Source organism: Falco punctatus (assembly GCF_963210335.1).
Source record: "Falco punctatus genome assembly, chromosome: 4".
In the NCBI taxonomy this organism is placed as follows: Eukaryota; Metazoa; Chordata; class Aves; order Falconiformes; family Falconidae; genus Falco; species Falco punctatus.
This window is the reverse complement of record NC_137583.1, coordinates 91256210-91276382: the sequence shown is the minus strand read 5'-3', so window position 1 is coordinate 91276382 and position 20173 is coordinate 91256210. Positions and strand designations below refer to the sequence as shown.

Genomic DNA, 20173 nt, shown 5'->3' with positions numbered 1-20173 from the left:
TAACCAAAGTTAAACAACCTGTATCACAGATACACAATAGTTAGTCCCCAAACATGCCTGCTGCGTTCTTTATGATTAGAAGAACAGGACTCCTTGAGGCTGACTGTCAGCTTCTGACATCTAAAGGAGGGTAAAAGCACTGATTAAGGGCTGCTTTGCCAGCTCCCCCCAACTTCAAATGCCATCACTGCTGGTCTAAGAATTTGATTAATAATCTAATTAATAGATCATATGAAACAATTTCTGGGTAAAATTGGGAAATGGTGTCATATAGTGAAGACCCACCCCCATGCTTCGCCAGAAGAACAGATTCCACTGGAACTGCTTGAACCTGTTTCTAAACACGTGCTGCATCTGGAGTCTGCTTGTGTGGTCCCAGTAAGTACTTTTCTAGAACTCCTGAAGCTTGATGGTAATGGATACACAACCAAATGTGGGAATGTCTGTGTCTTACAGGGCGCTTGTTTCTAATGATTCATTGTAGTACCATGAAGTTATGTAGCTAAGAGGATTGCCTCAAAACAGAAAAATTGCTAAAAGGTAGAGAATTACTTTATTGTATCTAACCCAAGGTCAGAGAATCCTCTCAGAATACATCTAAAATATGAAGGGATATGGAGTTCCCTAGAGCAAGTCAACATGCAGTAGCAAAAGTGGCATTTATGTTAAGCACTCACATTTAGTAGTAAAGCAGTAGTACACAGTGCATTCTATCTTTGTAATAAAAAAGGATTAACTCTTTAGATTACAGTGTTTAATGGAGACACTGTGACTTTGACACTGTAAAACAATTTGAGTTTGGAGTTTATTTTATGTTATGTCTGATCTGCAGAACTCAGAAGAAAGCTGAAATGATGTAACAATCTGCAGTATCCAGTGAGAGAACAAAAGAATTCAATGGTAAGGCTCTTTTAGATGGATTTCACAACTTTATATCTCACTGAATAAATGCAGGCCATCAGTAACACTGACATTTTAGCATGTTTGAAATCTAGGAAATGTATTATGTAATACAAGACTGACGGCCTTCAATAATTGTTAAATTTAAGCGAGTAGATTTTCTTCCTTTAATTTAGAATACTAGTAGTTATATGCTCCCCCCCCCCCTATTTTTTTCAGGGGGGAAAAAAGTCAAAATGTGATTATTAATATTATAGACCTGTGGAAAAGGAAAATAGCCCCAGTGAAACCATTCTGTACAAGAGAAACTGTTTGGTGCCAAAGATACCTTAAAAAAAACTTTACATTTTACTCCCACTGGTGTCAACAGCCTTTTGTCACTGAACTTGCCTTGAAGAAACAGTCTATCTATTCTCAAATGTTGTTTTTTTTTCCCAGACAACAAATCTCTCTACAGTAGAAAAACCCCGATCTTTTGGCGCTGTTCATTAAAATGGGGACAGCCATTCCCTTTATCAGCTTTCTTCACCTGATGCGATTTTAGCTGCCGGCAGATGCACAGAAACACAAAAATCATGATTGTACTATTTCAAAAGATTATTTTTTTCTACTTTCTGTAATAATTTTCAACCCATCACCACTAACTAGCTACTGCTACTATCTAGTTCACTAACTCCTGTTGAGTGCAGAAAGAATTCACTTAGCAGTAGCATTCCCCTAAGAGGAGATCATCAAGAAATACAACAAACTTTTTCATAAAATATAAAGCAGATGCATCTCTGTGGAAAAAAACCACAAAGCTCTGTAAACTATAGGCCACATAAAGGTTGTCAGCCATTTTGGAAAAATTCAAGCTTACTATGTTTTTATTGGTTTTCAAAAAATGAAAGTCTGCAGACACAAAAATGAGCACACAATACTAATGACATGAAATTAATAGAACACTAAAGTCAATATAAACTGTCTTTTGAATTTCCTGATAAGATTTTAAAGGGTCATTTAAGACTTTCATCTCAAAGGGGACAGTAGCATCATAAGTCTTAAAAAGCACTGTAGTTCTCTTAACAATAGCATCTGCAGGAGGGGAAGGAGCAATCCACATACCTCAGAAAAAATCTGATGTTTAGAAAATGCAAAAAATCCTTCTACCTGAATCTATTAATGGCCTCATGGACTGACATTCTTGCCCACATGGAAGAAAACAGGGACTCACAGTTTTGAGAGTTCCTCCCACTGATCGCCTCTATTGCCCTCCCAGGCAAAACAACCCGTGTGTATACACATGAAAGTACACATATGCATTACTGTAGTCTTAGGCAAAGCTACAAACATATGATGCATCCTTCCAGTCTTTGAAAGCATCACCATCAGGTCAATGCTCCTAAACGGCTCACAAGGTCTACAGAAGGAAAGGGGAGAAGGGAAAATGTTGTGACAATCCGAGACAGCACTTTTCCCCATGTCAGGTTTCTCACTGAACACCTAGAATGGAGCTATGAGACTGTGCCAGCCCACAGGTCCTGACATGAAACAGTTCTGAGTAAAACTAGAGGCAAACTAAAACTAGAGGTTTCCTACATAATCTTCTGCTCAGTTAAATTTAAGGTAGGCTTTTTAAAAAACACATAATTGAATATCTAAGGAGTGATCTTCTAGAGGGACATCAGACATTGGTGACATTAAACTATCCCTCCAGAATCTGCAGCAGAAACCCCACATCCTTTGCCTTTTCAACAGGTACAGAGGTCAAGCAATGTGTAGGCTTCCACACTGTGAGAGCCTTTGCTGTTGTGTTGGAAGAAAATGTATAAAGCTCATAATGATCCCCTTCCACCAACTATGAGATTCCTGTAAAAGAGTTATCTGCATCATAAAAAGAGTAACCAAAGCCACTTTTTTTTAATGGAAATGTTACTATGCAGTGCAGGCTCATTAAGATTTTACTAATCTCTATTACGATTTGATTTCATTATTACATTTAATCCTTAAAGTGTCAGTAAGAGCAACCTGAAAATTTTTTCATTTTTTGTACAGCACATGTCATTTGTTGCAGTTTTATGGTTTCTCTAATACTGAATAAACCCAGCCAGCTATGTGCATAAAGTTGGTATCATCTCAAGATCTGTCATCCCTACCTGCACTGGAACTCACATGCCTCACCTAAACCATCTGAAAAATGCGTAACTCACAGAACCTGTTCTTGACAGCTCTCAGGAAACCTACTTTATATAAACTGAAGCTTTCAGCACTGCCATGTAAAGATTTTTAAATGGTAACTCTTATAATCCCAACAGATGATCCCATTTCTGCTTAAAGGAGCCTCAGCTTAATTCTCTTTAAAAGAGCTCTCCTTTTCTCTACTCATGTCCCAGAAAATTCTGTGTGTGGATGGGGCAGTTTTCACCATGGAAGACAACACAGGCAAAGCAAAAGCACACAGCGTTTCACCACGGTGTTAAAGAAAACTAGTCAAAGGGAGGTACATACAAGGGAAAGAGGCGTTTGCTGCAGTTTTGGGTGGTACTTAAATTTTCTCTCTGCCTTCACACACCAGAATATGAGAAACAAAAAAGCTACAATCCTGTGAGTCCACACATCTTCACAACAGGCCTCTGAGTGGCCTGGGGCTCTGTTCCCTCTCCTGATCACACAGCTGCCTCAGCTGGGGGGCGGGGGAACACTGATGCTGCCCCGAGTGGTGCCAGTCTCGCCCTCCTCTGAAAATCGTGGTGGAGGCGATGGCTGCTGCCCCGTCCCTCCCTCCCTCCCTGCCCCGCCCCATACCTGGTAGTGCCTCTGGAAGCCCCCGGGAGAGCGCTTGTGCTGCTGCGGGTGCAGGACAGCTCCAGCCGGGGATTTGCCGCTGTAGGGAGCCGGGTACCGGGGGCTGATGCTCTGCGGCCTGCGCGGGGTCTGCCCTCCCGACGAGGGGCTCTCGAACCGCCCGCCGCCGCCGTGGAAGCCGTGGCCTCGGGGCGAGTGGCCGCTGCCGTAAGGCCCAGGCCGGTGGCCGTAGGGCGGCGTGTGATGAGGGCTCCCGTAGCCCCGCGGGGAGGGCGGCACGGGGCCCCCCCCGGAGGGAGGGCTCCGGAACCCACCGCCCGCGTACGGCGGCGTCGGGGGGCGGAAGCTCTGCCGGTACATGGCCGGGCCGGCGAGGCGATGGCGGAGAGGAATAAAACCTGCGCAACGGCGTCCCCCAGCAGCCGCCTCGGCGGGGAGACGTCGCGTCCGGTTTTTTCTCTTCCCCCTCTTTCTCTGCGAGGTGTCCGGAAGGTTCCGGCTTCAAAGCGTTCCGGGACGGGGAAGGCGAAGCGAAGGACACCCGGTGGCAGCGGCCCGTCCCGGCTGACGGGGAGCCGGCGGCGGCCGAACTCTGCCGGGAGCGGAGCCCTTGTAGCGGCCAGGCGCGGGCTGACCACCGGCCTGCCCCGGGGGCGGCACCGAGCTGCCCGGACACGTTTCCGCCCGGAGTCCGGAAAAGGGGCGCCGGCTGCAGCTTGGGGTCGGGAGGGCGGCTGGTCCGGTGGTGGCAGCGGTCTGTGAGGCTGGCCCTGAAGAATTCCTTGCATTTTCAAGCTGGAGATGAATAATATGAAGTAAGAGAGTCTCAGGAGATGCGTAGCAGCCGTCCCTGTTAATTCAAATTGTAGGGTGCTGTGATAAACCCGGTATTGGCGACCTCCGTATAGTTGTGAGTGAATGCCCACGGTACACCAGGGGATAAAAATCAACAAAATCAACTTTTGTAAAGCAAAGCATTTGCCTCACATTTCACGGCACATCAGATACGCTTATTTGAAAACATGCGCAATTCCATATTTAAAGAGTACTTTAGTGGAAAGGTTTTTTTAAATCAGTTTGAACTGTCTGCAATTCTTCAGCACGGCTGTAGCTCAGGCAATGAGACCTACAAGTACAGACCCATGGGGAAAGCACCCACTTGGAGAAGAACCTCATATTTAGCAACATCAACTTAATTTTAACGATGTTATTTATTAGCATTCCTGCTCTGTGCTTCACTATGTTAATGCAAATCCTCAGCAGCTCAGTAAAAAATAGTAAAGGTTTTTTTCTTTTTTATTTTTTTTTCCATCAGTGCAACAAAGCACTACTCGGGTTTAGGACATTGTGACATATGCAAGTTAAAAAGGACTTTCAGAATAGCAGCAAATAAAAGTTAGCTGATAAATAAGCAGAATGTTTCTGTGCTTTGTGTACTGGTCTTGCTTTTCTTTGGCTTTAAATTGTTGGTTGTGTTGGTTTCTGGTTTTTTTTTTTTTTTTTTTTTTTTTTTTTTGCAATGGCAGTAACTATATATACTTGGTGAACCTGGTTGGCTCTCTACTAAGAGAGCTTTCACAATCTCCCTGTGAAAAACGGGGCCATATCCTTGCAATTCTAGAATGGAAAGAGACTAAACCTGCTCACTTAAAAGTTTTGCTAATACTTTACTGTTTTATCTTCTGTAGGTAACCAATTTTCTATTCTTATGATGCCCACACAGAATGCCATGTTTACACAAGACAGTTTACCAACATAAACATCAATTTGTCTGATTGATCTTATTCCAGAAAAGGACAACTTCATTTAATTTTAACCCCTTTCACACCAAATTAGAAATGTGTATTGTTACACACATGTTGAGTTACACTGGAATAATTTTGCTGATGAATTCTTCTTGTTGACAAATTCTAATTGCTTCTAGGATTTTAAGCAGCCACGTCATACTTTTCATTACACATAGCGTGTCCAGTCAACAAACACATCATGTAGAAGATTTTCTCTATGGATCTTCCTCAGCATCCAGGCCACCTGACACACAACACTTCTTAAGCCTGGGCTATTCGTTATGCTCATTCTCGAGCAGTCAGAAGTTTCAGCTGTTCTTGAGATGCAGTTGTTGTCTTATCCTTACATAATGTATTTCTGGTCAACAAATGCTGAACCCCTATGCAGGCTATTATCCTATTACAGAGCAGGAAGACACCATAGTGTTCCTCTAACAAGCCTGCCATTCTGTGCTAACACAAACTAAAAATAGTCTCAAAGTACTTAGGCTCAGGGAAAAATTGGGTAAAGGTTAGTTCAAGCTAACCCTTCTGTAGCTATGTACCACTGAAGGTACAGCTTACCATCCAAGTAACGCTGCACCTTCCACAAAGCAGAAATGAGATGAAGGATCTACCTTGTGCTAGTGATATGATTTTACTTTATTCCATCTCAGCAAGGCTGTATGCCGCTGCCTGTACACCCAACTGGATGTCCAAGTTCCTAGCGCTCAAACAGTGGCTTACCCAGCAACTAGATGTGGCAGCGAAAGAACCCTCAAGTCTACTTTGTATAACTACCGTGGTTTATTACGCAGGATCTAGAATTACTGCCGCGGCAGCTGCAAGACGACTCTTCGTTTATAGAGCCCAGCCACCTGCCACGCTAAGAAAAACAGAAGGGGCAACGCGCTTTTAACCGGGGGAGCCGAGCCGGGCTGAGCGCTAGCCGAGACCGGCCAAACCCCACCCAGCCGAGCCGAGCCCGGCCGAACCCATCCGAGGCGGGCCGAGGCGAGCCTGACCGAACACAGCAGAACCCAGCCGAGTCGAGCCCGACCGGACCCAGCTGAGCCGAGCCGTGCCCAGCCCAGCCGAACCCGGCCGAGCCCCCCGGTGGGGGAGGAGCGCGGCACGCGGGGGCGGTGCCGGAGAGGAGGCCCCGCCCCGCCCACGCTGCAGCGCTGCCCCCGGGTGCGGGCAGGGGAGTGCTGGGCCGCTGGCGCTTGCGCGGCGCCGGCTGGGGCGCTCGGCGTTGGGTTTTCCAGCGGCGGGCGTCGGAGCGCGGAGATGCTGGGCGGAAGGAACCGCCGCTGCGGCGGGCTGTGGAGGAGCCTGTGCCCCGCGGCCGCCGGCGGCAGCGCTTGGCCGCGCTGCCCCAGAGCCCTGAGCGCCGCCTCCCCTAGCAGCGGCGGCGGGGCGCGGAGCGGAGGCGCTCCCCCGGCAGGTAGCCGTGCCGCGCCTTCCTCAGCCTGCCCTTCCCTCCCCCTGCCCTCGAGTGCCGCTGGGGCTCCGAGGCCGGCAGGGGCCGGGGCCCTCGGCGCGGGCGGGAGCGCTGAGCCCTGAGGGACGCTGCGGCCGCCCGTGGCCTCCAGCGAGGCGGGGAGCTGCCCTGCCGGCAGCGCAGGTGCGGGGCGCGTTACCTGCGCCCCTCTGCCGCGGCGGGGTGGCGAAGGGGGTCGCTGGGCGGCCGGGCCTGTGTAAGCGTGGTGGGTGACGCGGGTGCGCGGGCGGGGGGCGCCGAGGTCACCGCGGCTGGACTTTGCACGTGCCGGCGGGGGCACCCTCGGCTCGCGGCAGGGGGCAGCCCGTTGCCGCGCGCGCCTGCGCCTCGTTTCCCAAGGGCAGGGAAACTTCGTGCAGTCTGTTTTTTTGGGTTGATTTTTTTTTTTTTTTTTCAAAGAATCAAAATAAAGCTGAGCTGCAGCAAAGTAATTCTCTTCTGGCTCTCGGGTTGTTCTGTTACCTAATTAATGTGGAAATACACCAACAGTTGCGTTGGTTGCATTAGAAGCAGGGAAAGTTTGGGGTTCAGGTTCCCAAGGTGAACGCACAGAGTGCGCCTATTGCTAGTGAATTCACGGTAGTGATGGACTTGATGGTAACTCGCTGGAGGTATAAGTTAAAAACTATTGATTGTGCAATCAAAGTAGAGACGATAGACTTATGGAGTGATGCCCTCCATAATTGGAATGGAATCTATTTGCTTGCTGTTACTTTGTATTGGTGCAAAACCATTAAATGTACTAACCAGCTTTATTCTCAGTGTCCTTTTCTGTCTCTTACAAGCATAAAGGAAAGTTTTTCTGGGAATAGGACCTGAAAATTACTATTTCTTCTATAGAATGATTTCTCTGTTGCTTGCTTACTAATATTGTTCCATTAGACCAACCTCGGGCCAACCTAGTGAGCTTAACACAAGAGTTTAAATCGTATTGAGAGTAAGTGGATCTATTTAGTTCTTTGTTAAAGTTACATTTTAAAGATGTATGACTGTCCAATTTGCAGTAGACTCAAAGAGTTTACAAATAATATATAGTTAGAGCTGGGAGAGTAGATTTTTCTTTCAATCATCAAGTTACTGGAATAATTAATAGTAAAATTACAAGAGAAAATGTGAGTTCATGTTTTGGAGAACTTAAAATATTGAGCCAGAATTCTGAGAAAAAACGCTCTGTGGGGAAAAGTTTAACTTCAGATAGGCGCCTGATAGGAAGCTAGTGAAGAGGAGAAAAAATTAAATAAAAAGATGCTCCTGTCAATACTGGTAAATTCGGATCTCTTCTGTTTGTGGTGTGGTTTTGTTTCCTGTTGTTCCTGCAATGAGGGGTTGGTAGCACTCTGGTACTCGAGATCAGTGTACCAGAACTGCTGTTTTTCTGTCAAAAGGCATTGTTTTGTAATTGTTTGAAACATTTAATCGTTTCAGCCATGTAAGTATCTTGCTAGAATGCAAATCTAGGTCCTCTGTGTTTTCTCTTGTGAATATCTGTGCTTTTCCAGTTTGAAGAGGCTAGCCAGTCTATTTTATTTTATTTTTTTTCTCCATTTTTCAAAAGCAAGCTTTTGATCTCTCTTGCATTTCATCATTGTGGACATCTGACGTCAGTGATATGATAATTAGTAAGAATCCATGGGTCTTAGTTATGCATAAATGTGTATTTACAGGCTAATCTTAACACTTTATAGGCTTCTCTGAGAAGTATCTTTTATGGATTCCTACAACAGCCACAGGTAGAAAACCTGTGGGCTCTGGGAAGTTGCTGTTTCTCTCCTAGTGTGTCTGTGAGAAACTTACAGGAGGAGAAAAAATGAGCCATTGAAGTAAGAGAGTATAGCTTTAAAAGATGTGGAAAGAATAGAGGAAGATGGGCTCTTTTTGTTGACTTAAATGTTCGGTTGTTTGTTTTTTTTTTAGGGAGCTGTGCTTTTCAGTAAAGTGGCTGCTTACATATTTTCTGTAAACAAAGTAATGCTGTTGTGAAACAAATGGTGCACTCAGTTCCTTAACAGACAAGCATATGCTTAAGTGCTTGCTCAGCTAGAGCCAACTTGATAAAATTGAGGTTATGCTGCAGAATCTGTGGTGTTTACCTGGGACAAACACAAGTGTTGTCCAACACCTGGAACACTGCAGTGTGCAGCATTGAACAGAGGTAGCAGCCTGACTTTACCTAAAGGCTTTGAAATGTGCCAAATAGATGGCTGCTTCTAGATAAGCTCACTTTCAGCGTGCTGCTTGATCTGTATATTGTATTAAAAACCAAAACCTGTTAAACTTAAATCCCTTTGGAGCGGTTTGTAATACTTGAGGAAAATGTCTTAAAGAATGGGATGCAAGTGTTCTCATTGAGAGCAGTACAGTGAATGAAAACATTTTATTAGAAGCCTTGAACTCCTAGTGCTGCTTCATGTCTCTGTAGCTTTTTTATTGCATGTATCTCTCTGTATCCATCAGCTTCTTACCATATATACTGTAAGGTAGGTGGGAGAGTTGTGGGGGTTACTGAAGGGTGGCTCAGGTCTGATGGAGGGAGTGTGGAGCAGGTGACACAGGCATTTGTTGCTGTGTGACTCGGGAGATGCACCGTGCAGCCCTGCATGCTTTGAGGTATTGTGGTTCTTTTCTCCTTCCTGTTCTGTAAAGAAGCCTGTGCTTGAATTATTTTTTTTTGTTTGTTTGTTTTGGATTTGGTGGGTGTTTGGTTTTTTTTGTTGTTATGTTTTGGTTTGGTTTTTTGCTGTGTTCTAAATCTTTCTCTGACCTGGACAAACATCAAAAAGATGCTTACCAGAAGTTACTATTGCCCAATTTTTATATTTTTATGGTGTTACCCGCTAGGTGCTTTTATTTCCTGTGTGTATGTGTGTGATGTGAGACCACCTTCCAAAAAATAATGAAATTACCATTCACACAGGGCGGTGAAGTGTTTGTATCCCCATCCTGCAATGAAAGTTAGCAGAAGATAACCCAAGGTCACCCAAGAGAGAGTTGGGCAAACCTATGGTCTAGGCAGTGAGATTGCTTGCTCTGTCTGTTACACTCAGTGCCACCCCTGTTGTTTTAGGGCTAGTCGGGCTGGAAAGAAGGCAAGTGTTGTGATTGCCTTGTATCTTGCATGTGCGACTGCCATTGAAAGTTGAAGATAGGAAAACAAGTATTTCCTTGGCTTGTATATTCTGTCTTCAGTTTTGTAACCTTTTTTTGAAATGTAGTTTATTTTTGTGTGTGTGTGATGCCAGTGCATAAGTCTGTGCAGGTCAAAACAGTTTGTGAGGGTACTGTGCTTCACATTGGTCTGCTACTCAGTTTTAGTTTGTGTCATTCTGATGTTGCTTGCTGTGCTTTTATTGGAGCTTTCTTCAGATTAGTCTTTAAAAGCTATATGGGTGTTTGTGGAAGGAAGATATAAGAATATCTCTAAAAAGTAGATTTACTGTAGAACTGCTAGGTGTTTAGAATAGGTTCTGCAATGTTAACCAGAAGGTTTTCCAACTTTGAAATGCTTTATGAATGTAATAATAATATAACTCCTAATAACCTACCTGTACAGAAAGCTTTATTATCCTTTATTTGCCGAAGGAGATGAGGGAGGGTGTTGAGAATGTCATAAGAGGTGTTTCAGACTACCAATGAGAAACATATCTTAAAAAAAAATATTGAGGAGTAAGTTACTGTTTTCTGTTTCTTGTCAGGTGCTAGTAATGTAAAGCCATTGGATGGTGTGAAAATTCTTGATTTAACCAGGTTTGTATTTTGTCTGTAATTTGGAACAGTCTGTCTAGATGCAAATTTTTGGATAGGAAAACCTAAGAATTTTTTTTTTTTTTTAAATATTACAGGGTGCTTGCAGGGCCCTTTGCCACAATGAATTTGGGAGATCTAGGGGCTGAAGTTATCAAAGTGGAAAGACCAGGTAAGATTTTTATGTATCTATTTTAGATACAATAAGAACGTGGAGTAGTTCAGCAACTATTTGTTGATGTATTTTAAGTAATATATGACAGAATGCAAGACTGAAGACATTACTGTATCTGTTTGGTGTGTTTCTGGTGACAGTGTGTGTATGGTATCGTTCTAAGAAAAAATTGTAGCTATTTAATTGGGGTTTTTTTTGAGCCAGTAGTTTTCAAGTTTTGGGAACATTTTACATATTCATACTATTTGTGATGTGGTAGAAAACTAGTTATTAGGAGGTTTGCTTATACCTGTATGATCCCTTGGCTTTAAATTTAACACTGTGCTCCACCTGTGTGTTTTGATCAGAAGTAGTCTATGTCTGTATTTAGAAAACAGTGTGAGAACAGTTGAAGTTGTAAGGTCAGGTAGCTTTTTCAGATACTAATGTACAAAACAGTGCTGAGTCATCACTTACTAAAGTGTCTTATTCCATCACTCAAAGCTAAATTGATTTTGTTTGAATTGTTTGGACTTTACTTCAGACTGTAAATTGGGCTTCTGAATGCTTAGGTGTTTGGTGGGTTTTGTTTTTTGTTGGTTTTTTTTTTTTGTGTGTGGTTTTTTTTATCATGTGGTAAGAGGATTGAGGATTAAAACAGGGTTTTAGGTGTAGTGTTTGACATGCAATATTTGACATACACACAAATCCTTCCATCAATTAGTTACATAAGAATTACAGAAAAGGTGTTTTTCCCATTTGGGAATTCAGAATTTTCAGCTCGGTTCCCTCTGAGCCAAAATGTCTCAGATAATTTTAAATAGGAATACATTTTACTACTCAGGATTAGAATACTGATAAAATGACAGGTGCTTTAATTTTGGATATAGACTCCACATTCTATTCTTCTATTTTCATTTTTATTATTACAGGAAAGAAAGGTAATATGAGCATTTAAAAATACATATATACTGTTTGTTAGCACTGCTTTTGTGTAATATTATACAGATCTAGTGGGGCAGGCAAGCGTCTTGACTGGTAGAGTATAAGATGACTTGCCCTTCCCTATCAACTTTCTATTGAGAATAATTTTAATATTGCAGCACAGTTTCAGGTTGTTAATTAAAAATTACCTTGTTGGAGAAATTTTTCTTTGGAATTGTGCAAAGTGAACAAAAGTTATTTTCTGCAAGAGGTAGTTTCATCTTTAATGTCCAGGATCTGATATTCCTGTATAGGTGGAGATGGAAGTTAATTGGAAAAGGGAGATTTCTGAATTTGGATGAAAATCTTCATGCTAGTGCTGAAAGTGTCTGAGGTTTGTGTGCTGTGAGCATGTAGTTTCAAATGCAGAAACTTCTGTAGCTCCATCTGAGTCTGATTGGACTCTGGGTAATTAGCTTCATAAATAGAATTAATTTTATTTTTGTGTATTTGAGCTTAACACAATGGTTTTCTTCTCCCATTTAGCACATACGCTTCTTAATTAAAGAGTTGTTGAGGATTGGTAATGATAAAAAATGCTTCATTCTTGTGGAATAGCTACACTTTCTAGTTCTTAAGACCATACAAGAAGATTAAAAAATTGCATGACATTCAGGTCTTTTTTTAGGAATATTTTCTGCATTTGGCTTTCAGTTTTATACATCATCATGCATTTGAGGCATGAAATTATGCCACAGCAGCTGCAAATTTTCATGTATTTTTTCTTTCTTGAAGTTTCCATTTTTTAAGTTTCTCTTTTTTGGTATTATTACTTTTGAAAAGAGCTGGTGAAGATAATTACACACTTGAGATACTAAAACATATTACTTTGCCTATATTTTATTTTAAATAGGAAATATTGGAAGTTTGAACATTTAACAAAATGTAGAATGTCTAACCGAAGTCACACATCAACCTATGGGTCATCCTTAATCACTCACCATTGTTTCAAATGTTTTCACTTTTGTGGCAGGGCAGAAGCTGCATCTATTTTGTACTATCTGATGAGTCTGACAGTGGTATAATTTCAAGTATCTAGGTAGTAGGAATGGAGAAATGTCAGTGTTTAGGTATGAAGTAATGGTTTTGGAGGTATGCATTCCAGGTCCTAGAGTTTCGTTTTGTGACTGAAGGAAAAGGGCAGCCTGAGAATTCTGAATTTCAAACATTTTAGAACATGAGTAATTGGCTCTTTCTGTGAGAGGATATCTACTTTCACAGGAGTATTAATCTGTAAAGGACAGTAGCCACAGTAGCATTCTGGATGGAAAGTATTACTGAAATGTGTTGTTTTGAATGGCTTGAAGTGGTAATATACAGAAGAAAGATATTTCCCATCCCGCCCCCCAAGCTTGCTGCTTGAACCAAACTAGTCCTTTGACATACTAAACAGTACAGATGTTGATAAGTAATTACAACATTTGTATAACTTCTACCACAGTCGATCTGAAATGACTGTAGACTGTGTTACTTTGTGTTACTGCACTGTATAGCACAACTGTGACAGTGGCTATATGATGTAAGACCTTCAGCTTGTTTCTGTGTCTGTGCTAGTATCAAAGAGTCTTCTGTGTTGCCTCACTAAGGAAAGTTTTTACTCATGTGAAGTTAACAAGTAGATAAAGTCTAGTTATTGAAATAGATGTAGGAATGTGCAAGCTTGCTAGAATTCGGGATGTTGATTATGTCTGAATTTAAATTTAGCTTTAATTCTAATTGAAATAATTGCCAGTCTTCATGACATTTAAGAAAGGTTTCAAATTGGAAATTAAGCATAAATCATACACTGACATCAATGTCTGCAGCAGCTTTAATGCCATCTTACCTTTTGCAATTGCTTCCTTTCGTTGGTGTTCAGCAGCGTGCAGTTTAACAAGTTGTTGCTGATCAGTGGTGTCTTGACATTGTGTCCAGAGTGTTTCAGGAATAGCTTGTTGACCATGTGCACTGTGTGACTTGGTGCAGGGATAGAGCTGCTGCTAAATTCTTCTGGATTGCCTTAAAGAGTGACATTGTAGCAGTGCTTTAAGGTAAAAAAACAAACCCCAAACAAAAAAGCCCCTTCCACCTTCCCCCTGGGTGCCTCCACCCCCCCCCCCCCAAAAAAAAAAAACAAAAAACAAAACAACAACAAAAACACCCCAACAACCAACCCCCCCAAACCCCCCCCCCCCCAAAACACCAAAACAACCAAAACCCCAACAAAAAACCACACCAAAAAAACAACCCACAAAGAAAAACAACCAAAAACCTGCAAATACATTGGTGGTTTGTGGCTGTATAGTAATATTTTAAAGCTTAAAAGTAGTCCCAGCACTAGCAAGCACTGTGTTCATTTTGCTTAATCACGTTCACTTTTAGGTGTTTTTTTGATATAAGTATCTTTATATATATATATATATAAAACTAATTTTTGTCCTGCCTGCTAGATAAAGCTTAGGTGGTTTAAATATGTTGGGGGAAAACTTTTTATTCTTTTTGTTTGTTCATAGTGGGATATTGGACAAATACGAAAATGTGTTGGCATTTCTTTCAGGAGCTGGTGATGATACAAGAGCCTGGGGTCCACCTTTTGCTGGAACAGAAAGTGTTTATTTTCTCAGTGTCAATAGAAATAAAAAGGTAAGTGGAGTGTGGCATTGAACATTAGCCAATGTTTTCTGTAATTACAACTGAAGACATAACAGTTCTTTGTTTGATTCTTAACATATATAATGGAGCAATAGTTACATTGGCCTTAAATTGTGATGAATAAGTTTCAGGAGAAAAAACAAAGAGTTCCTTTGAACAAAAAAGGCTGCAAACCTCGTATGGTGCTGTGGTCAGCTGAGGCAAATGCAAAAAGCAAGAGTGGTCCTGAATGTCCCCAGCTGGTGGTGCAAATTGACTGGAAATGAACACTGCTGAAAGTCAGGGTTATTTTATTTGAAGGATCAGTTTTTTTCAGGGGCATCAGCTCAGCTGACGTGCTTCAGCTGGAGCTGGAGGAAAGCAGGCATCATACCACAGTTAGGTTGGCTAAAGGTAGCTTGTGAAGTTTCAGGTTTAAGATAAAGTTTCACGACATGCCTGAATTGTTTAATGGCTTGCTGCCATTGAAACAAATGTTTTTGGCGTACCCATGCATGCTTGCAGTAGCTGCTCTGCAAACATACAGTGAACAGACTGCAGTGCAGCTTCCAGCTGTGCATCTGCCATACTCGTTTCAGTGCTTGTCTGATACGTTGGTGAGACATTTCTGCTTGCTTTACCAACAATTTCTTTTAGCAGAGAGAGGTGGTGTGTGTGTAAATATTTACTTATTGGATTTAGCTGTAGTGTGAAACTTGACTGTTGGTTATGTTTAGAAGAGGCTGATAATCACCAGAAGGGCTTTCACATAAATTACTGTTGTATTTTTTTTTATCCCCAGAGTATAGCTATCAACATGAAAGATTCAAAAGGAGTAAAACTTATCAGAGAGGTACGTTTTGATAGCATGAAAACTGTGCCTATTTTGATCCTGAGTAATAAAAAATAAACTCTATATTTCAAGTATTAGCTTGATATCTGATATAATTTTAAAAGGTAAGTTAAGAAAATTTGTTACATGACGGTATATAGCTTCTGTGCTCTGTTCCTTTGGTCTCAATGTTAAATGTAATTTCTAATGATTTTAGATATAAAATTTACGTGAAAATGTTACTGAAAGCGTCAAATGAAATATTGTGAGGAAACAGTCTAACAGCCTAGTGCTTTCCTTTTACTGTTGCTGTATGTGATCTTGTACTACTTCCTAAGAAAGATTCAAGCTGCACTGATCTGATGAAGTCAGTGAGCAGTTTACGAAGAGGAGATACTGGGCTCCAGTGTTTGCAGGTTTTTGAATGTTACAATGTATTCATGTCTTCTGTTGCTGTGTGTCTTTCTGAGAAATATTGTCCTGTAGGTAAACTTGATGTTGGATTCTTTTTTCAGTACTTGAGTTCAGAAAGTAAGGGTCTTTTAAGAGTGATCCATTTTTCCATTGAAAAATTAATAAAAGTATCACATCTCACATTCTGTGGAACTTGTGCACTTTGTCATCCCTTGTTTATGTATTGAAAAATACAAGACCTTCTACTTGCCAACGCTGTGGTTTTAGCCCTGCAGTACTAACACATCTGAGAGGGTGAGCTGGCTTTTGTTACTGTTTGTTTCGATATCAGTTCCAGTCAGTTTATCACAGTGAGACTGTATGTGTCCTGCAATAAATGGAATTTGTCTGGTAGTATTTTTTGTTGTGAACATTGCCTGAAATGCAAATTGATTAAGTTGCCTGGTACTTTTTACCTTTGTTCTTCCCTGTCAGCTACGTAAGACTTCCACATGAAGCATCTCTTTAGAGTTTATAACCCAAGGATTCTGTAGTGCCTTTTCTATTTGCAGAGCAGAACCATTTATCGTTGATTTGTTATGAAGTTGTATGTTTATCTTTTAAAGGTTTTGGAAATGGATACAGTCATTTGGAATAATTTTGCATGGTATAATGCAGATTTTTTTTTTTTTTTTGGATAAACTAGTTACATTCTAAATAGAAGTTGTTCCTCTTGCACAAGAGTAGCTTGTTATTTGACCCTTAAAAATGGTGAAAGAAAAAGTACTCTCTGCCACACATTCGCTGATTTCACGTGTGTGAACTGGACCTGTTTGAAGAATCAAAGGCAGCTGAGCCTTTGAGTCAGGATAAGCTGGAGAAAAGATGGCTTCAGCTTGAGCTTATGGTGTGACTGCCACTGTTTGTGGTTAGGAAGTTTCCCTTTTCTCATCTTGACATCTGTGCAGGAAGACTACTGATTGCTTCTGGTTTTAAATGTATAGCTTTCCGCCTGTGATATGGAGAACCTTTTTATGGTCCGTGGAGTTGAGTGTCTGGTGACTTAAGAATTTGCAATACAGCTTCTGTACTTCAGGCTCAGGTATCTGGTTAAGTTCAAATCCCACATAATTTTTGAATCAAAGTTATCAGCTTTCTTCTCTCTCATTTGTGCATCCTTTCTGTCAGCTCAGTGCTGGGCTTCCCACCCTTTTCCTGCTAGTAAGATCTCTTGTATCACTGTAGTGTAGAGCTATCATGATGCTGAAGATGGGATAGCTGGCAGTAAGAGTATTTAGAGCTACAGACAAATGCTTCCTGCCAGCAGCAATATTAATTTTTCCCTTAGCTTGATGTCACTGAAACAGTCAAGCAGTGTAGGAGAATTATTTGCTAAGATGTGATGTTATGGAATCACCAGTGAGAGAACTAACTCTGTTAAATATTTACCACACTAGCTGTGGAAATGAGGCAATCTCCTGTGAGAAAGTTATTTCTTAGCTTGTTACTCTTTTAAGAAGAGTTGCTTTCATAACCATTACAGCTTTCTGTTCATTAAATCAATGGCATCCTTATCTGTGATATAGCAACATTGTGGACTGAAGTGATGAGGCATTACTGAAATGTGACTCTACTTGTGGAGTTGTTTGTCACTTTGCTTGATTTAGGGTGGTAGTTTTGTGGAAGTATTTGGTGCAGAGGTCTTGACATTCCATTATTGCATCTCAAATGGAGCCAGAATATAACTACTTGTGTTTGGAGTTCTGTTAAAAAGGATATGTAAAGGGAAGTTATCTATAACAGGCTTCTGTTTTCAGTTGTCTCCTGGAAACATCAGGACAGATGTGTATAGAATTGAGGGTTGTTCAGCAATGTAATTGTTACTATGAAAAATAGTATTCGTGTCTGTAAAGCGATTGATGGCAAGAAGAAATTCAAATTTGTGACACTGGTTACTCGTACAGAAATATGAATCATGTCCTGAGCCTAAGCCCTATAAAGTAAGGTAATAAAGTTACAAATTTTCATTAAAAAAGGTAGCATGGTTAGAATACTAAAAACAAAGGAGTAGAGAGTCTTCAGGTATATGACAAAAGGACAGCCGTGATAACTCAGTCAGTAGTATCAAGTAAGCTGAAGAAATCTTTTTATCAGGAGTCCTGGCTGCTTTTCTTCCTTTGGCACAGCACTACAAAATGCTTGTCCAAGGTCTGCTCTTTCATAATTACAAGATTACAGGATTCCCACAAAATTATTATTTGGTCATCTTTTTTATGTTTATTTATTCTGTGCCACTTGTAGCCCTGTCTTTCTTCCTAATGCTTTTGGCTTGCTATTAACTGCTTCCCAAATATTTGTATGTCTACCTGAATGAATTTTTTTTTTTTCACTTCATTGTTGGTATGTGCACCAGTCCCATGCTCTGACATCCTTTTGTTGTAATACGGCTCAATATCTCTTTAGAGCATTATTCAGCAGTTAATGTCAGAAGCTTCTTTTAAGAACCTTGAGGATGATACCTTTCTCCTGAGTATTTAGCCTTAACTGTTTAACTTCTCTATTCGTGAAGAATTTGGGAATATTCCATTGGTTGGGAGCTGATGGCACTCCTTCCCTTTCATTACCTGTAGCTGATAGGTCAGCATCTCATGCATGCTGTCTCGCTTGATAAAGCAAACTATTCACACATGCAAATACACAGTGTGTGTGTGAGTGTGCACATTCTCCTTTGTGTGGAGATTTTGTAAAAAAACAAAACTAAAAAACTAAACAAAACTTCCAAAAGGTATGATTAGTTAGCTTTTTAAAGTTAGGACTGTCATTATTTGTTATTGTAATTCAGTTTAATGACTACTTTGGCATGCATGATGTCTTTTTTTTTTTCTTTCCTGAGGCACAGACATTGAGCATATCAGTGTCCTATCTGGAATACGTAGTATTCCAACTCAGGTCTGTGTTGTATTGCTCTGTTAGTAGAGGTTTAAATACAAGTGATATGTTCAGAGCACTTTGTAGGACGTGGAAGTGTGACATTTCAGTTGACAGTGGACTTAAACCCCCATTGAGATGGAAAATCCCTTTGAGTTTTAAGAGCATACAGTTTGCTTGGATCAGAGTTTGAATCCAGTTCTCTGCAGTGGTAGTACCCTGGGTACTTATGCTTGGTTCAGTGAGCATTAAAAAAAGTACTAAGCACAGACTGCTGCCTTTATGCATTGAAGACTATTTCCAAGCGTCATGAAAACTTTAGCAGCAGAGCTGACGCAGCATTTGTAGGATGTCTTGAAAACTCAGGTTGATTTCTTTCGGAGAGTAGATATACTGCTAAACTGGGCCCAAGTCATTGTATCAGACTTGAGCGCTGTCGCCATCCCATGTATATTTCTAAGCCCAAAGGTGTGGTGCTTTTTATGTTATAGTACTGTATGTCATGCTTTCTTCCTCAGTGGCTCGTAGTAGCTCTTTAGTATGAGATAACTCTCAAACCATTTTAGCCCATATAATCATGGCAAATTGGATAGTTTATACAGTTCCAGCGAAAACAATACAAAAGCTCTATCTGATTTTGTCTCTTGAATGAATTAAGCTAGTGCTGTAGCATTACCAGTTGGAAAAGTATGAACTGTGAAGGATTTAAAAAGAAAATAAAACCCCCCTTGACTTTATTTGCATAAAGGCATACTATTAGAGAATAAAGAGCTTGCCCCTATTGTGTTCCACTTGCCTTACTTTGGTGGCCTCATCTGCTGTCCTGCACACAGGGTTGGGACAGCTGTAGATCAGTCTGAGCTACTTCTGTTTTTACTAGCAAATACTTTAGCTCTGTGGAAACTTGGATCTTCTTGAAAACCTTCCTGTGACAAATGCCTGTTATTTAATAACTTCCATGAAGTTATGTTCTGTTCACTTCTATGGAATCGCAAAATAACAAACCAGCCAGCTGTCCACATTGAAACCCAGCAATGCTTTTTAAGAATCTGGAGACTGTTTCTCATTTTGCTATAGTCCTACAGGTTCTTGATAAAACAACTTTAAAAATAGTTGATAACATATTTTAAAATGCACCTTTACTATATGCTGAACTTCATTTCTGTTAATGTCTCCTTCATGCATCCCATTAACCCATTTTTAAGTGGTGTGGTACCTTGTCTGAATAAGAATCAGTTTCTATTTTTCTTGTTAAAATGCTTCCTGGTTTGGCACCCTCTTTGGCCTTACATTCAGCTGAACAGCCTGCATGCTAGAACAAAAAATGCTTTTGATTGTTGTTATGATGACAGTAGTTTATAGAAGCTGGTCTAATATACTGTATGTATTAAGCAGACATCAACATGGTAGTTTCAGAGAATGTGACGCTCATCAGCTGCAAATAGCGTTAAGAAACTAAATGTCCTAGGCTATGCTTAAAAATGTGTGCACATACGTGGGTACCTGTCAGGGAATAGTTCCAAAAATTCCAGGGGGCGAGTGGGGTGCGACCAAGAAAAAATACTCAACGGCCCCAA

General features: G+C 41.1%; 2 protein-coding genes across 3 annotated transcripts in view; one reads left to right on the top strand and one right to left on the bottom strand.

Moving 5' to 3' along the window:
• Window positions 1-5157, bottom strand: part of MPLKIP (M-phase specific PLK1 interacting protein) — a 29035-nt gene extending 23878 nt beyond the window's left edge. Inside the window, exon 1 of the mRNA XM_080382159.1 lies at window positions 3685-5157. Coding sequence (XP_080238285.1) covers window positions 3685-4044 — 360 coding nt within the window. The 5' untranslated portion in view covers window positions 4045-5157. The remainder of the gene's footprint in view (window positions 1-3684) is intronic.
• A 1439-nt stretch (window positions 5158-6596) lies between these two features.
• The window catches only part of SUGCT (succinyl-CoA:glutarate-CoA transferase), a 340874-nt gene continuing 327297 nt past the window's right edge, over window positions 6597-20173 (top strand). For both annotated transcript variants that reach the window (XM_080382153.1, XM_080382152.1), the window contains exons 1-5: window positions 6597-6897; window positions 10647-10698; window positions 10794-10867; window positions 14370-14455; window positions 15246-15296. In XM_080382153.1, coding sequence (XP_080238279.1) covers window positions 6741-6897; window positions 10647-10698; window positions 10794-10867; window positions 14370-14455; window positions 15246-15296 — 420 coding nt within the window. In that variant the 5' untranslated portion in view covers window positions 6597-6740. The remainder of the gene's footprint in view (window positions 6898-10646; window positions 10699-10793; window positions 10868-14369; window positions 14456-15245; window positions 15297-20173) is intronic.